This window comes from Palaemon carinicauda, chromosome 1, assembly GCF_036898095.1.
Source record: "Palaemon carinicauda isolate YSFRI2023 chromosome 1, ASM3689809v2, whole genome shotgun sequence".
Taxonomy (NCBI): domain Eukaryota; kingdom Metazoa; phylum Arthropoda; class Malacostraca; order Decapoda; family Palaemonidae; genus Palaemon; species Palaemon carinicauda.
In genome coordinates, this window is record NC_090725.1 from 125,113,416 (window position 1) to 125,132,040 (window position 18,625).

An 18,625-nucleotide genomic window follows, 5' to 3' on the forward strand; every position below is an offset into this window, starting at 1 on the left:
CCAAGATGTACGATGTCAGCCACCTCAGACTGCTGAATGGGTTCAGGATCGTCAACGATCTCGGCTTCGCCTCCAGGCTTCCCGAACCCCTCGAAGTCTCGTGCAGAGACAACATCAGGCCACAGCTTCCTCCAAGATGAGTTCAGGGTACGCCTCGAAACTTCCTGCCAAGCGAGATCAATGAGTTTGAGGCATATCACAATATTAAAATGATCTTTCCAGAATTCACGCAGAGTGAGGTTTGTACTTTCTGTCACTTGGAAACATCTCTGGAAGAGATGCCTCGTGTACAATTTTTTGAAATTAGAAATAACTTGCTGGTCCATGGGCTGGAGGAGAGGGGTGGTGTTAGGCGGTAGATACAGGACCTTTATGAAGGAATACTCGTTCAGAAGATATTCCTCGAGGCAAGGAGGGTGAGCTGGAGCATTGTCCAACACCAGCAGACATTTCATAGGGTGGCGCTTTTCTTCCAAATATGTTCGGACAGTCGGACCGAAGCAGACATTCACCCAATCAATAAAAAGTTGCCTCGTTACCCAGGCTTTAGCATTCGCCCTCCACATCACGGGAAGGTTCTCCTTGATGACTTTGTGGGCTTTGAAGGCTCGAAGATTTTCAGAATGGTACACCAGCAGGGGCTTTATCTTTCAGTCCCCACTGCCTTTTTGCGCAAAATGCAATGGTAATTCTGTCCTTCATAGGCTTATGTCCGGGTAGCCTCTTCTCCTCCGCCGTGATGAACGTCCGACGAGGCATTTTCTTCCAGAAAAGCCCAGTTTCGTCGCAATTGAAAACTTGCTGCGAACTGTAGCCTTCCTGCAGAGTCAACTCGTCAAACGTTTTAACAAAGGCTTCGGCGGCCTTCGTGTCCGAGCTGGCTGCCTCCCCATGCCGTACCACTGAATGAATACCAGTCCTTCTCTTGAATTTCTCGAACCACCCCCGAGAAGCCTTAAACTTTGGGGGTTCCTGTTGGGATGTTCCTTCTTCTGCCCCTTCTTCGGCCTGAGAACGCACGAGATCACCGAAAATGGCGGAGGCCTTCTGGCAAATTGTAGTCTCAGTGATGGTGTCTCCTGAGATCTCTTTGTCTTTGATCCACACAAGAAGCAGCCTCTCCATCTCATCATGCACGTGGGTTCTCTTGTTGGAGAAAATAGTGACGCCCTTAGAAGGTGTCGCTGCTTTGATGGCCGCCTTCTGCTTCAGGATGGTGCCTATCGTATATGGATTCCGGCCATACTCCTTGGCGATCACACTTAAACGCATGCCAGACTCGTACTTTTTCACGATTTCGAGTTTCGTCTCCATTGAGAGCATCGTCTTCTTCTTCTTTCCTTCGGCAACATTCTTAGGACCCATGGCTACAGTATTAAGCTCAATAATACACTACGTACGTTATATACTATGTAGTAAACACTAATACAGTACTGTACACAGTAAAGAATGTTTAATAACGATAACACGTGGCGTACGAATGTATTTAACACTACGTCAAACTAGCGAAAGCACACGAAGTCAATGTTAACGATACCGCAGTCGGAACGAAAAGAGAGAGAGAGAGATGAACGCCTGTGCGTAAGCAAGGTGGGATGGTTGCCGACCAATAGGAAAGCAGGATCTTATGGCGGCAGCTAGCATCTGAGTAAGGAGATAACCAATGGGTGAGTGGGAGGCTGTAAGTGAGTTTACCCAAGTTCAAAGTCTGGCGGCGCACGCTTTTTAAAATTACTCTCAGCGACGAGTTGGGATCTCGTAATCTTTTCGTATCCTGAAATTTTTTTCGTATACTGGGGCATAAAAATCTTCGTATCGCTTTTCGTACCCTGAATTTTTCGTAAGCAGAAACTTTCGTATCCAGAGGTATCACTTTGTTTTAAACACAAGACTTACCTGGTGGTTATATATATAGCTTACGTCCCTGGCGTCACGGCAGAAAAATTCAAAACTCGCGCCAATCGCCGATTGGATAGCCAGGTGTGCTACCCATGCGCCCCTGGCGAGATACCCATCATTCCATCGGTATTCATATCTTCCCTGCCGGCGCTAGCGGTAACATTGGTTGGATATTCTCCTCGCTTTTTGACTGATTATTGCTGTCCCTTTGATGAAGTACAATAATTCTGGTTTTTTGACTCGCTTGATTGGTTTTTTGTTTGGATATTGATTTTTTGACCCTTGCTTATATTTGATCTCTGTTTCAAAGTTCAAAATGGCCACCCCCTCTAGTGGTTTTAGGGTGTGTGCTAGTGGGTGTAAGACCCGTTTGTCAAAGGCCTCCATTGATCCTCATTCACTATGTATTAAATGTAGGGGTAAAGTTTGCAAACTTGATGATAGGTGTGACGAATTCCTTATTTTGTCTGATCATGAGTGGCTGAATTTCAATCGTTATATACAAAAGTTAGAAAAGGATAGGATGAGACGTAGTTCTTCTCTTTCTTCTAAAGATTCCTCTTCCCATGTCACTGTTCCTATTCCTTCTCCTGTAGTGGTAGTTCCAGATCCCACTACGAGTACCATTAATGAACCAACACTTAAGGATATGATGTTGTCTATCCAGGCATTGGGTACGAAGGTAGAGTCTATCGCTGCGGATAGAACGCTGTTAATGGCTGATGTTAAACAGCTAAAAAGTAAAAGTGTTAAAGGTACAGTGAGTGTTATTAGTGCTGTGGAGGGTACGCCTGCTCAGGCTTGTCGTTCTCCTAGTCCTGGACCTCTTCCAAGCTCCCCAACCCCTGGGAGAAGGAATGTCGAAAGACGAAAGGAAACGAGAGGCTCTAATTACCGAGCAGGCGTTCCCTTGAGCGTTCCTGTTGACGATTCCCAGGACGTTTGCCCTTACCGTAGTAAAGGTGAGGTTAAAATGTTTGGCTCATCATCGGAGGATGATTTTCCTAAAAGAGGTTGGAGTCAAACTTCTAGACCTCTTAAGAGGAAATTTGACCAACGGTCTTCCAGGTCATCGCAAGCAGGCTGTAGTCATTGGAAAGACGACAAGGAAAGCAGCCCCAAACGCTTTTCATCTGAAGGAAGCTCGCCTTCCAAGCGTTCTGCTAGGGCGTTAGAAAATAGTCCTGCTGTTGAGGAATTATCCGAAATAAGCGTGACATCGTTTCATGCTCCTTCGCCTCCTTCAGATTGGATCTCACCCGCTGTTCGCTCTAAGCGGTCTGTGAGCGGTGGAGAGGACGAGCTTGCGATTAATATTTCGCAAGACTCTAATTTTAAGATGTTATAAGAAATGTAGCAGAAGCTTTCATCATTCATGAAAGGCTACCATAATACTGAATCCTCCTCTCTTAACACTAAATGGCGCAAGGCGGAGAGTCGGGGAACGCTTGTTGATCAAGTTTCTGAACGCGTTGAGCATGTGGCGACGCACAGAGATGAACGAGAAGTTAAACGTTCTACACGTGAAGTTGATCGATCTGGCTTTCAGGAAGTCGAGCGTACTCCCAATCGAGGTGCTGTTCATGCGCTTAGCAGTGATAGTGATCGTCCTGCTGAAAGCGTTTTAAAGCGTTCAGCAAGGTGTGATGTCGAGCATGGTCTTGAGCATCCTCTTGAGCGTCCTCCCATCGAGCATTCAACAGAACGTGAGCGTCCTCCAGGGCGTGACGTCGAGCGTGACGTCAAGCGTCCTCACATCGAGCTTTCATCAGAGTGCAAGCGTCCTCCCATCGAGCGTTCAGCTGAACGCGAGCGTCCTCTAGAGCGTGACACCAGGCGTCCTCCCATCGAGCGTTCATCGGAGCGCAAGCGTCCTCCCATCGAGCGTTCAGCAGAACGTGAGTGTCCTCCCGGGCGTGACGTCGAGCGTTCTTCCATCGAACGTTCTTCGGGGCGTGAGCGTGCTCTAGTACGTAACATCGAGCGTCCTCTGTTATGTGATGTTGAACAGCAAACGTCCAGACAGGACATTGAACATAGTACAACGCTTCTTAACTCTGATCGCGCGGATCGTGAGCGTTCCGAGGAGCGGCAAGACATTTTATCGGAGGAAGAAGCTGATGTTCCTCTTTCGCCTTCCGAACCCTTTGAGGAGTTATCTGAGGATGGGAACTCTAAATTTTTTTGTCATTCGGCAGACTTAAAGAAACTTATGAAGATTTTTCATATTGAGTTCCTAGAGTCTTTTATTCCCGTGGCCCCACGATCGTCTCCATCGGAGTTTACTTTAGGGAAGCCTAAGAAGAAGTCTCTGTCCACTAAAATGGTGCTCTCTTGTTCATCAAAAAGAGCACTTAGATTAATGGGAGACTGGATAGGTGTCAAGAAGGAGCAAGGGAAAGCAGCCTTCGCATTTCCCCCTACTAGGTTGAGTATTTGGTATGATACGGGAGAGGCTCTCGGCTTGGGAGTTCCTGCCTCTGCCCAGGGAGACTTCTCAAGCCTGGTAGATGCTCCCCGTAGATCGGCTATGAGGAAGACTAAGGTGTTTTGGTCTACCTCTGAATTAGACCATTTGCTCAAAGGTGTCTTCAGAGCCTTCGAGGTATTTAACTTCCTTGATTGGACTCTGGGGGCCTTGGGCAAAAAGGTGTCTACGTTCAAGGAAGGGGACTCTTCGAACCTAATCCACGTCATGTTGTCCTGCATGGATAAGGCGTTGCGGGACGGGGCGAATGAGTTAGCAGCTATTTTTACTGCAGGCATTCTCAAAAAGAGAGCTCAGTTGTGTTCATTTCTTTCTGTGGGGGTTTCATCTTTTCAGAAATCTGAATTGTTGTATGCTCCACTGTCGTCATCTCTGTTCCCACAAAATCTTATTAGGGAGATTTCTTCCTCGTTGGCGCAGAAGGCCACTCAAGACCTGGTCTCGAAGACTTCAAGGAAAGTGTTGCCATCATCTTTCGTTAGCCGCAAACCTAAAGAAGTTGCTCCTTTTCCGAAGTTTTCTCAGCCTTTTCGAGGAAAGCCTTCCGTTAGAGGTAACTTTAGATCAGATGGAAGGGGAACTAAGAAAAGAGGAGCAAGATCAGGGCAAAGCAGAGTCTGACTGCTTTCGCCTTCAGGCAGTAGGAGCCAGACTAAACATCTTCTGGCAGGCGTGGGAGATGAGGGGTGCAGATCTTTGATCAGTCCAGCTTCTAAGGAAGGGCTACAGGATCCCTTTTATAAAACAACCCCCTCTAAGGTTAACTCCTGTGGATCTCTCTCCCAGGTACAGGGAGGAATTAAAGAGGCAAGCATTACAGCTACAAGTGTCTCTCTTGTTGGAGAAGGGAGCTGTAGAGACAGTACAGGACTGGCAGTCACCAGGCTTTTACAACTGCCTTTTCCTGGTTCCCAAGAACTCAGGGGGATGGCGTCCAGTTCTGGATGTAAGTGCTCCCAACAACTTTATCCAGAAAACAAAGTTCTCAATGGAGACGATGAAGTCAGTGCTTGCAGCGGTAAGGAAAGGCGACTGGATGGTATCACTGGACCTCCAGGATGCTTATTTCCTTATCCCAGGTCATCCGAAGTTCAAGCACTTTTTGAGATTCGTTTTCCAAGGAGAGGTCTTTCAGTTTCGAGCCCTGTGTTTCGGCCTCAACACCGCCCCACAGGTCTTTATGATGCTCCACTCAAGGGGCATCAGAGCCTCCCTGTACCTGGACGATTGGCTTTTAAGAGCTCGCTCTCAAGATCGCTGCCTGAAGGATCTTCAGACAACATTAAAGTTGACGGAAGAATTGGGTCTTCTGGTCAACAAAGACAAATCTTCACTGAAACCATCTCAAGAGATTATATATTTAGGAGTGATGATTCGGAGTCAAGTTTTTCGGGCTTTTCCGTCGCCCTTAAGGATGGAGCAAGCACTTCAGAAGATACGTGTGTTTCTAGGAGAGCGGAGGTGTTCTGCGAGGAAGTGGATGAGTCTGTTGCGGACTCTCTCCTCTTTAGAACAGTTCGTCTCTCTGGGAAGGCTAAACCTTCGACCACTCCAATTTCACCTCAACTCTTGCTGGAACAAGGAGAAGGATTTGGAGAAGGTGTGTGTTCCGATCACGAAGTCAATGAGACACTGCCTTCAGTGGTGGAACGACCTTATCAAATTTCAGGAAGGTTGCTCATTAGAACTGAAGAGCCCAGACCTTGTGTTGTGTTCCGACGCCTCGGACTCGGGATGGGGAGCAACACTGGGCAAACTGGAAACATTGGGGGGTGTGGAGGGAGATTCAAAAGTCTTTCCACATAAATCAAAAGGAGCTGCTAGCAGTTCTTTTGGCCCTGAAGAGCTTCGAAGGGTCAGTATGGAACAAGGTGATACAAGTCAATGCAGACAACACCACGGCATTGGCCTACATTGCCAAACAAGGAGGAACACACTCGATTTCCCTTTGCGAGACGGCAAGAGAGCTGCTCATCTGGGCAAAGGAGAGACAGGTGATTCTACTTACAAGGTTCATTCATGGGGAAAAGAATGTTTTGGCAGACGGTCTCAGCAGGAAAGGGCAAGTCCTGTCCACGGAGTGGACTCTACACCTAGAGGTGTACAAGAGTCTGTGGAAACTTTGGGGTCGCTTTTATATAGATCTGTTCGTGACTGCAAAGACCAAGGGACTAGAGACATATTGCTCCCCAGTGCCAGATCTCGAGGCAGTACACATGGACTCATTCCTGCTAGATTGGTCAAATCTAGATGTGTACGCTTTTCCTCCTTTCAAGATCCTGTACAAAGTACTTCAAAAGTTTGTGACAAGCGAAGGGACCAGAAGGACTTTGATAGCCCCCCTCTGGCCCTCAAGAGAATGGTTCACAGAGGTACTGGAATGGATGGTGGACACTCCCAGAAGCCTCCCTTTGCGAGTAGATTTACTCAAACAGCCCCACTTGGCAAGACACCATCAAAACCTCCAAAGTCTTCGACTAACTGCCTTCAGACTATCAAAAGACTCACAAGAGCTAGAGGCTTTTCGAAGGAGGCTGCTAGAGCGATTGCAAGAGCTAGGAGGTCTTCAACCATCAGAGTCTATCAATCCAAGTGGGAAGTTTTCAGGGAATGGTGCAGGGTCAACTCTGTTTCCTCTTCCAGTACCTCTGTAGCTTAGATTGCTGATTTCCTTTTATTCCTGAGAAAGAAACGAAGTTTTTCTACATCAACTATCAAGGGATACAGGAGTATGTTGACGACTGTGTTCAGGCACAGAAACCTGGACCTTTCAAATAATAAGGATCTGCAAGAACTAATTAAATCCTTTGAGACAACAAAGCAACAGCACCAGGATTCACCAGCTTGGAATCTGGGTGTTGTGTTAAAATTTCTGATGAGTGACAGGCTTGAACCCCTGCACTCTACATCTATGAAGGACCTCACGATGAAAACCCTTTTCTTGGTTAGTCTGGCAACAGCCAAGAGGGTTAGTGAAGTCCATGCATTCAGTAGAAATGTGGATTTTCAGGACGGTAAAGCGATCTGCTCATTACAATTGGGTTTTTTCGCTAGGAATGAGCGCCCTTCCCAACCTTGGCCTAAGGCCTTTCTGATTTCGCACCTGGCGGACGTGGTTAGAAATGAGTTAGAGAGAGTTTTATGTCCTGTAAGGGCCCTCAAGTTTTACTTAGACAGAACAAAGAGGCAAGTCGGAAGCACTGTGGTGCTCGGTGAAGAAACCCTCCTTGCCAATGTCTAAGAATGCTCTGTCATACTTTATCAGGCTTCTAATTAAAGAGTCTCACTCTCAATGCAGTGAGACAGACTTTAGTCTTTTAAAGGTCAAGACTCACGAAGTAAGAGCTGTGGCAACTTCAGTGGCATTTAAGCAAAATTGTTCCTTGCAAAGCATTATGGACATAACCTTCTGGAGAAGCAAATCTGTGTTCGCTTCGCACTATTTGAGAAATCTCCAGACTCTATATGATGACCGATATACTCTGGGACCGTTTGTAGCAGCGGGTACAGTAGTGGGAGAAGGATCCGCCACTACTTTCCCATAATCCTAATACCTTTTCTTCTCTTGGAACTTTTATTTGGTGTTTTTATGGTTGTCTTGTGGAGATTGCGACAGTCTTCCGCAATCATTGATTTGTCAGATGGTCTTTTTTGTTCCTTGAGAGCGCCTCGGAATGGGTATTAGAGGAGGCTCTGTCACAAAGAGGTGTGATCACCGGTTGGCAGCTCCTAGGGATCTTCAGCCCCCTGAGAGGACCTCTGGATCTCATAAGGAAAGCAGATATAACGGCAGAGTATCATTGAAGTCTGCTTCCTTGTCAGGTACGTACCCTTAAGTTTGTTTTGTATTTAAAAAACTCTTAAGCAGAATTCCAACTATATTGGCTGTCTCTAACCCTCCACTAAAGGTGTTAATCAGCTATATATATAACCACCAGGTAAGTCTTGTGTTTAAAAATGTTATTTTCATAAAATAAATTTTTGAACATACAGTACTTATCTGGTGGTTATATATAATTAAATTCCTCCCCCCCTCCTCCCCTCTAGAGACTAGAGGCATGGAAGTTATGAATACCGATGGAATGGTTTCTGGGTACCTCGCCAGGGGCGCATGGGTAGCACACCTGGCTATCCAATCGGCGATTGGCGCGAGTTTTGAATTTTTCTGCTATGACGTCTGGGACGTAAGCTATATATATAACCACCAGGTAATTATGTTCAAAAATTTATTTTATAATGAAAATAACATTTTTTGAGTTATGAGCTCCCAAAGATTTGCAACAAATTTTCGTTTCTTTTCTCAAAGAAATCAAGGTAACATTATTATGATAACTTTTATTGTTTATTCCTACATAAACGCACCCTAAACAAGATATTTGAACCCTCAGTTTACTATTACTGTTACGAGTTGCCAGTGATCTCTCATTGTTGCCAGTGTTTTAGTTAGCATGTTTCAGCTTTGTACTCTTATTCATGTTTCCCTCTCTTCTTGGTTCTTTTTTCTTATTCTCCGCTTAATTTTTGTTCTTTCTATCACCTTAGGTAACATTTGCCTTGCTATAAAGTGCCAGAGGACGTTGTGAAAGCACAAAGTAAATCGAACTTCAAGTAAACAAACACATGCATTATAACTTTTATACGTCTTTGGAAACTCTGGCTGATGTTCTCGTAGCTGGTAGTTTTCATTTACCTACCCTCTACCAATGCCTTCCATTTCTGCCAGAAGTACGAGATTTCGAAACATGAGAGAGAGAGAGAGAGAGAGAGAGAGAGAGAGAGAGAGAGTGTGTGTGTGTGTGTGTGTGTTTAATTTTGGAGCGATAGTATTTGGTTGTTAAAGATGGCAGTTCAAATTGAGAGAGAGAGAGAATCAACTATTATTTGCTTCTAAGAGAGAGTTGAACATTGGTATTATAGCACAGTATTTGTATATATGGCAGTTTAAAATAATTTGAGAGAGAGAGAGAGAGAGAGAGAGAGAGAGAGAGAGAGAGAAAGAGATACGATTCTGTCAAACTCAGTCATGCAGATGACGCAGTAATGAAGACGTCATCATTTAAAGACTGCTATATCTTCATTATTTGGAAAATAATTGACTATTTGTTCTTTCTATGACCTTAAGTAACATTGGCCTTGCTATGAAGTTCCCAAGGACGTTGTGAAAACACAGTGTAGATACAAACTTCAAGTAAACAAACGCATGCATTATAACTTCTATACGTCTTTAGAAACTCTGGCTGTTATTATTTTAGGAGTAGATTTCGTTCAACTACTCTCTACCAATGTCTTCCACTTCTGCCAGACATACGAGATTTCAAAACATAAGTCAGAGAGAGAGAGAGAGAGAGAGAGAGAGAGAGAGAGAGAGAGAGAGAGAGAGAGAGAGAGAGAGAGAGAGAGAGAATTTAATTTTGGAGCGATAGTATTTGGTTGTTAAAGATGGCAGTTCAAATTGAGAGAGAGAGAGAATCAACTCTTATTTGCTTTTAAGAGAGAGTTGAACATTGGTATTATAGCACAGTATTTGTATATATGGCAGTTTAAAATAATTCGAGAGAGAGAGAGAGAGAGAGAGAGAGAGAGAGAGAGAGAGAAGGAAAATAAAACAGATCATAAGAATAAATTAGGAGCAGAGAGAGAGAGAGAGAGAGAGAGAGAGAGACAAGGCAAATATAACAATCATAAGAATAAATTAGGAGCAGAGAGAGAGAGAGAGAGAGAGAGAGAGAGAGAGAGAGACATACGACATTTCAAAACATAAGTAAAAAAATCGCTATAAATATGCAAAAATAAACACACAAAGATGATTCTGTCAAACTCAGTCGTGCAGACGACACAGTAAGGGTGACGTCATCATTTAAAGACCGCTATATCTTCGTTATTTGTAAAAATAATTGTCTGAAACTTCTGGAGAGCATGTATGATATGTTTATGCATACATAGAAGCAATAAAACGATTTTCTATATCTGAAAGTTGGTATGTCAAGACATTTCTATAGGTCCCTGTGTGAACCTGGAAGTCTAAGCTTTTCCCTTATTCAACTAGTGTTGTACAAAGTAAATGTGGGATTCATTAGCTTAGTTGGTTCAAGCAATATGTAAATAGTTTTTTTACTTTATTTAAGATTAGTGAAGTCCTTGAATAACATTTTAATATATGATATTAGGTTTCTAACCCTGTTTTTGTTTTTATTTCTTTTTCCACAGGTATTATTATCCCACATGAAGTACCCTGTTGTCCCAAGGCGCATTACCATCAGCAAACGATTGGCTCAGTGCATGCATCCAGCATTGCCATCAGGGGTTCATTTAAAAGCTCTTGAGACATATGATATTATCTTCAAGTGCATGGGAACCAATCGCCTATCTCAAGAACTTTTTATTTATAGTGCAGGTCAGAATAATTTTTATTTGTAAATGCTAATAACAGTTAGTTTATTGTATTTGGTCTTTGGGAACTAGTACATTTTAGTGTTTGTTCTTACACTAATAAAAATCATCGTCCTTTACATAGAAGAAAGATAACAGCAAAACTGGGAGTATGGCAATTGAAAAGTTATAACAAGGTGTTAACGACTGAGAGGTAGTTATCTGCCTGTAGTGGGGAGGCAATGCTCCCCTACTGGCTCACTGATAACTCAGATATCAGTCATCAGTGGACGTTCTCTCTTGCTGGGATTATTGAAAATATTCTAATTCTAACTTTTTTCAAGCATGTTTGACTTCGAGTGGTTCTGGTTGTTATAGGTAATGCCTGCCAAAATGTGGAAATGTGCTGGAGTGTCACCGAAGAATCTTATCCTCATTGGACATGCTCTTTATGCACAGTGTATGCATGTACAACATGTGCACAATCCTCACCTTGTGACTAGTATTGAGAGTGGCCATCCTCCCAGTTGGAAAGGTATGGAAGTAGGTGAAAAAAGAAGGGATTCTTTGCCTTCGGGGTTTCTTTGATCCCCAATACTCTTCCCTCTGACTCTTTTGAGTTGGTCTCCTATGGGAGCCAATCAAGTAAGAGTGGGCAAGCCCAGGAGCAAGAAACAGTGGGGCCGCCTCCTCTGGGTGAGCTGACTTCTTTTCAGAAGTGTAATGCATTGCATTTGCTGTGGCCTTCCTTTGGGCTTCAGAGTTCCTCCCTTGGAGGAGAAGCTGCAGCAGGCTCTGTCAGCGAGGCACATGGAGGAGGTTCCTGCCATAGTGGATGTCAACTCTGGTGTCTCCGAAGAAACCTCCGGTCATCTCTTCAACCGCTTTGGACCCTTTAGTAATGGATTTGTCTTCTGAGCGTCTTTCCCGAGGGAAATGCTATGCCCCTGCGCCGACGATTGAGAAGTGATTGCTTGACCCTTGTCATTCAAGGAGGTCTCATCCTTCTGAGCTCTGAGCCTTTTTGCAAGGTTTTTCCCTAACCTCTGCTAGATCCCTCCTCTTTGGTTGGGGATCATAGGCTACCCTCTCATAGGCCATCCTACACATCACTTTCTGCAGGATCTTCGAAGGACAACCTTCATCTTCTTGACATGCTTCCAAGTGAGCCGTGCCATTGCTTGCTTTCAGATCACCTCGTCTAGGGGAGCCCCTTCAGTTAGTGTCTCTCGTGGGGGCATCGCACCCCTACACGCCCCACCCTTACTCACCTTACCCCAGTGTGCTTCATACTCTTGACTAGCTTCTACCAGATATGCCCCAACTTCCAGGGCTTATCTTGAACGCACCTCTATCTAGCGCGCCTCGTATTCCAGGCGAGCTTCCAGCACCTCATCTAAATGCACTTTACCAGGACGGGCATCTCTGATGAGTTCTTCACCTGATTGTACCGCATCCCAACGCACTTTAATCTGATGTGCCTCCACCTCTGGACGAAAATCTTCCAGGCACGCTTCTCCTGTATGTTACGCTCGCCTCTTCTCGACATGCTTCAATTTCTGAACGCATTTCTAGTGGACACTTCATCCCTTAGTTCTGCTTCTGGACGTGTCTCATTCAGGTGCGCTTTATTGGACAATCTACCATCTAAATTGGATTTGCCCTTTTCCTGACACATTTTTCCAACTCGTTCTTTTGTAAGATGCTCTATTCCTGAGCGCTCTGCTTGTACATCCCGGGATCTTTAAAGGCTATCTTTATCTAAATGCGCAAAGCGCGCAGCTTCAGAGTGCTCTAAACGTGTCCCCCTAGAATGCGCTAGATATGTTTCCCCATAATATGCTAGGTGTGTCACCCCAGAACACACAATGTTCTTTACTCTTGAGCGAGCTAGATACTCCTCTTCTAGACGTACGAGATGCATCACCCTCGAACCCACTAGACGCGTTTCTTCAGAGCGTCTAGGCGCTCTTCACTCATTAGAACTAGTTGCATTAGCCCTGATTATTCCTCCAATCCTGACTGAGAGATATATTAAATCTTGTTCCAAACGAGCTGTGCTCATTACCAGGAGGTGGGCATTCATCTTCCAGCTACTGTGAGGTCTCTTTACTATAACAATTTTCGGAACATTCCGGGCATTTGTCTCTCACCTTCCAAAGAGATATTAGGCATGTAGGCTCTTCAGCAGGAGTTGGATCTTCAAAACCAGTTGGACGACTATTTCTGATTGCGTCTCCAGTACCAGGATCCAGATCATCCAGTCTGGATCTGGAGTTTGATTCTTGGTGTGTGGATCAGCACTTAGCACACATAAACGTACTCTCCAGGAGCTGCATTGGGAATATGGTCCAGATTACTCCTCCTAGAGAAGACACCCGTGTTAGGTTAAACAGAGGGTCTCTCTCCTAGAGAGGTAACTCTAGTTGAAAACTATAGGCTATCTCCAGTAAAAATTGACTCTGACCGCTCTCCACCACTCAAGAGGACCAGGAGGCGTGAAGGGAATGAACTTCAGGAACAATCTAAGGACATCCCTAAGGATCGTGAGCGTTCTTCAAGTCACCTTTCTCCCATGGCAGCTGCTTCCTGACGTAAAGAAAGCAAGGACTGTAAACGGTCCCTAAATGGTTTGGCCCCACGGATCCTAGGATGCCAAAGCGAATCCCTGTTTACAATGCGAGGGATTCCAGTATTCCTTCTGCCTCCCAATTTTAAACATAAGACTTACCTGGTAGTTATATATATAGCTTACGTCCTTGACGTCACGGCAGAAAATTCAAAACTTGCACCAATCGCCGATTGGATAGCCAGGTGTACCACCTGTGCGCCCTAGCGAGGTACCTAGGAACCATTCCAGGATTCCTCATATCTTCCCTCACACCGCTAGCGGCAACATCGTTGGATATTCTCCTTGCTTATTACCTGATATTATTGCTGTCCCTTTGGTGAAGTACAATAATTTGGTTTTTGACTCTCGCTTGATTGGATTTTCTATTGGATACTCTTGATTATGTTTGGATATTGATATTTTGACCCCTTGCTTGTTGATCTCTCTTTCAATTTTTCAAAATGGCCACCCCCCCCTTTAACTTTTAGAGTGTGTGAGTGGGTGTAAGACCCGTTTGGCTATGGCCTCCATTGATCCACATTTGCTCTGCGTTAAATGCAGCGGTTAGGTATGTGAGTTGGATGATATGTGTGACGAATGCATTCTATTATCTGAGCATGAGTGGCTAGAATTAGATCGCTATACGCGTAAATTAGAAAGAGATAAGTTGAGGCGTAGTAGTTCTTCTCGCTCTTCTAAAGATTTTTCCTCTTCCCATGTCACCGAAGCTATTCCTTCCCCTGTAGTGATAGTTTCAGATCCCACTACGGTTACCGCTAATGAGCCTACACTTGAAGATATGATGTTGGCTATTCAGGCGTTGGGCGCGAAGGTTGAATCTATTGCTGCGGACAGGATGTAATTAATGTCCGACGTTAAGCAGCTTAAAGGTGACAGTGCGAGAAGTGCAGTGAACGTATGTAGTGCAGTGGAGGGTGCGCCTGCTCTGGCTTGTCGTTCTTCTAGTCTTAGACCTCTTCCAAGCTCCCCAACCCCTGTGAGAAGGAATGTCGAACGACGAAAGGAAACGAGAGGCTTTAGCTCCCGAGCAGACGTCCCCTCGAGCGTTCCTGTTGACGTTTCCCAGGACGTTCGCCCTCACCATAGGAAAGGTGAAGTTAAGGTGATTTATTCATCCTCGGATGACGCAGTTCCTAAAAGAGGCTGGCGTCAAGTGTCCAGACCTCTTGATAGGAAGCTGGATAATGTCAACCAGCGTCCTTCCAGGACACCGCAAGTTCCGGTTTGTAGCCATTGGAGCAGTCCGGAGCGTTTTCCTTCCACCTAAGAGAGCTCGCCTGCCAAGCGTCCTGCTAGGACGTTGGATTCTGTAAAGAATCAGCAAGTTGTTGGGCAGTTGTCTGAACCGGGCATGACCTCGGTTCATGCTCCTCCACCATCAGATTGGTTATCGCCTTCTGGACGTTCTGAGCGCTCTTTGAGCGGCGTGGAGAGCGAACCTGTGATTAACGTAACGTCGCCTGTTTCACAAGTTGACCTGAATCTTAATATGCTGCAAGAGATGCAGCAAAGACTTTCGTCGTTTATGCAAAGCTACCAAGCTACAAACGGTAAAAGGGTAGCGTGCCTAGATCCTGAGCGTCAGGAAGCTTCCTTTCTGGACGCCAAGCGGTGCAAGGCGGTGAGTCGTGAGACACTTGTAGACAAACGGTTGGACGTCTCCCGTTTTAAATGTCCTAAAACTGTTCCTTCTAAGGAAAGTGGGTATAATCTGGACCCAGAACGCAAACGTGACGCTAGGCGTCAAGTAGCAAGTCATGACAGTGAGTGTCAAGTGTCTAGGCGCATTGAGCGTTCATCAGCGCGTAGCGCCGTGCGTCCTGGTAAACGTGACGTTAAACGTCCTACAACACATGACGTTGAACGTTCAGCCATTCGGGAAGTCGAGCGTCCTACAAAGCGAGGCGCCGAACGTCCTATTAGCAGTGATGGTGAACGTCCTACAGGAAGTGCTTTCGAACGGCCAGTAAGACGCGATGTCAAGCGTCCTCCAGAGCAAGGCGTCGAGCATCCTTCTTTTTGTAGCGTTGAACGTCCTTCAGGACGTGTTCTAGATCGTCCAGCAAAGCATGACGTTGAGCGTCCTATTAGTCGTGACGTCGAGCGTCCTAAGATCCAGGACGTCGAACGTCCAGCGAGGTGGTAGGTCGAGCGTCCTCCAGGACGCGACGTCGAGCGGCGAGCAGCCAGGCAGGACGTACAGCGTCAAGCGAAACGCGGCGTCGAGCGCCAAGCAGGACGCGTTGTCGAGCGTGACACTGAGCGTCGAGCTTCCTTACATGAAAGTCCTGAAAGGACTTATGACTTTCATCAGGATGATCTCGATCAAATTAAGAGTCGAGATCTAAAACTCTTTAGCTCTGATCGCGTGGATCGCGAGAGTTTCATCTAGGAACTTTGTCAGAGGAAGAAGTTGATGATTAACCTTTCCCCTGTCGAACTTTCTGAGGAGTTATCTGAAGGAGAAGACTCTAAGTCGTTTTGTCCTTCAGTGGACTTAAAGAAACTCATGAAAGTCTTCAACGAGGAGTTCCCAGAGTCTTTTGTTCCCGTTGCTCCACGTTCGCCTCCATCTGAATTCACACTTGGGAAAATGGTGAAGAAGTTTCTGTTTACCAGAATGGTTCTGTCCCGATCATCAAAAAGAGCTCTTAAGATGATGGGAGACTGGATGGAGTCCAAAAAGGACCAAGGGAAAGCAGCCTTCGCGTTCCCCCCAACTAGATTAGCATCTAGATCCATTATTTGGTACGATACGGGAGAAGTTCTCGGCTTGGGAGTTCCTGCCTCTGCCCAGGGAGATTTCTCAAGCCTAGTAGACGCTCCCCGTCGATTGGCCATGAGGAAGACCAAGATTCTCTGGTCTACTTCAAAGTTAGACCATCTGCTCAAAGGTGTCTTTAGAGCCTTCGAGGTTTTTAATTCCCTCGATTGGACTCTGGGAGCCTTGGGCAAGAAGGTTGCTGCTCTTAAAGAAGGGGACTCTTCTAGTTTAATCCATGTCATGTCCTGCATGGATAAGGCATTACGAGACGGATCGAATGAGTTGGCAGCGATTTTCACAGCAGGCATCTTTAAGAAGAGAGCCCAGATGTGTTCATTTCTGTCGCTGGGGGTTACTCCCTTCCAGAAATCGGAATTACTTTATGCCCCGCTGTCTTCCTCTCTTTTTCCGCAAGATCTTATTAGAGAGATTTCTTCCGCATTGACTCAGAAGGCCACCCAAGATCTAGTATCAAAGACGGCAAGAAAGGTCTTACCATCTTCCTTTCTAGCCGCAAGCCTAAAGATGATATACCTTTCCCTAAAGTTTCTCAGCCCTTTCGAAGAAAAACTTCCAGTAGGGGTAGCTCTAGACCCAATGGAAGGAGAGCAAAGAGGAGAGGATTTAGGACAGGGTGAAGCAGAGTCTGACTGCTTTTGCCTTCAGGCAGTAGGAGCCAGACTACACATCTTCTAGCAGGCGTGGGAGATGAGGGGTGCAGACCTTTGGTTAGTTCAACTTCTAAAGGAGGGTTACAAGATCCCTTTTAAAGGGAAACCTCCTTTGATTTTAACCCCAGTGGATCTCTCTCCCAGGTACAGAGAGGAGTCAAAGAGGCAAGCATTACAACTTCAAGTGTCTCTCTTGTTGGAGAAGGGGGCCATAGAGAGGGTGCAGGACTTGCAGTCACCAGGGTTTTACAACTGCCTGTTCCTGGTTCCCAAGAACTCAGGGGGATGGCGTCCAGTTCTGGACGTAAGTGTTCTCAACACATTTGTCCTAAAGACGAAGTTCTCGATGGGCAAGTTGGAAGTTTCGGGGTTGTGGACAGAGGCTCAAAAGAACTCCCACATAAACCAAAAGGAATTGCAAGCAGTCCTGTTGGCCCTAAGAAGCTTCGAAGGGTCAGTTCTGAACAAAGTAGTGCAGGTCAATGCGGACAACACCACGGCATTGGCTTACATTGCCAAGCAAGGAGGAACCCACTCGATTTCCCTTTACGAGATGGCGAGGAATCTCCTCATCTGGCCAAAGGAAAGAAATGTAGTTCTGATTATTAGGTTCATCCAAGGGGAGAAGAATGTAATGGCAGACAGCCTCAGCAGGAGAGGTCAAGTCCTACCCACAGAGTGAACACTCCATCTAGATGTTTGCAAGAGTCTGTGGCGACTTTGGGGTCGCCCTTGCATAGACCTTTTTGCGACCTCAAAGACCAAGAGGCTAGAGACGTATTGCTCCCCAGTGCCAGATCTTGAAGCAGTACACACGGACGCGTTCCTGCTAGATTGGTCCAATCTAGACGTGTACGTTTTTCCACCTTTCAAGATCCTTTACAAGGTGTTACAAAAGTTTGTGTCAAGCGAAGTGACCAGAATGACCCTAGTAGCCCCCTTTTGGCCCTCAAGAGAATGGTTCACAGAGGTACTGGAATGGATGGTGGACACTCTAAGAAGCCTTCCATTGAGAGTAGATTTACTCAAACAGCCCCACTTGGAAAGGCACCATCAAAGTCTCTAAAACCTTCAGCTAACTGCCTTCAGACTATCGAAAAACACACGAGCTAGAGGTTTTTCGTAGGAGGCAGCTAGAGCTATTGCAAGAGCAAGAAGGTCTTCGACCATCAGGGTCTATCAATCCAAGTGGGAGGTTTTTAGAGAATGGTGCAGAGTCAACTCTGTTTCCTCTTCCAGTACCTCTGTAACTCAGATTGCTGACTTCCTTTTATTCCTGCGAAGGAAGCGCAATTTTTCTTCATCCACTATCAAGGGATACAGGAGTATGTTGACAACTGTATTCAGTCACAGAGACTTGGATCTTTCGAATAATAAAGACATACAGGAACTTCTTAAATCTTTTGATACATCAAAGCAATGTCACCAGGATTCACCAGCTTGGAATCTGGATATAGTCCTGAAGTTCCTTATGAGTGACAGGTTTGAGCCCTTGCACTCTACATCTCTTAAGGACCTTACGATGAAAACCCTTTTCTTGGTTAGTCTGGCAACAGCCAAGAGAGTTAGTGAAATCCATGCGTTCAGTAAAAACGTGGGTTTTCGAGATAACAAAGCTATCTGCTCATTGCAGTTTGGTTATCTCGCCAAGAATGAGCGCCCTTTTCAACCTTGGCCTAAGGCTTTTGAGATTCCAAATCTTTCGGATGTTGTTGCCTGGACAGAACGAAGGAGTTGAGAGGCAAGTCGGAAGCCCTGTGGTGCTCGGTCAAGAAGCCCTCCTTGCAGATGTCAAAGAATGT

General features: G+C 45.6%; 1 protein-coding gene across 2 annotated transcripts in view; it reads left to right on the forward strand.

Annotated features, from left to right (window-relative positions):
• Positions 1-18,625, forward strand: part of LOC137651467 (protein dopey-1 homolog) — a 501,407-nt gene that overhangs the window by 55,698 nt on the left and 427,084 nt on the right. For both annotated transcript variants that reach the window (XM_068384695.1, XM_068384701.1), the window contains exon 3: positions 10,595-10,781. In XM_068384695.1, the coding sequence (XP_068240796.1) occupies positions 10,595-10,781 (187 nt within the window). The remainder of the gene's footprint in view (positions 1-10,594; positions 10,782-18,625) is intronic.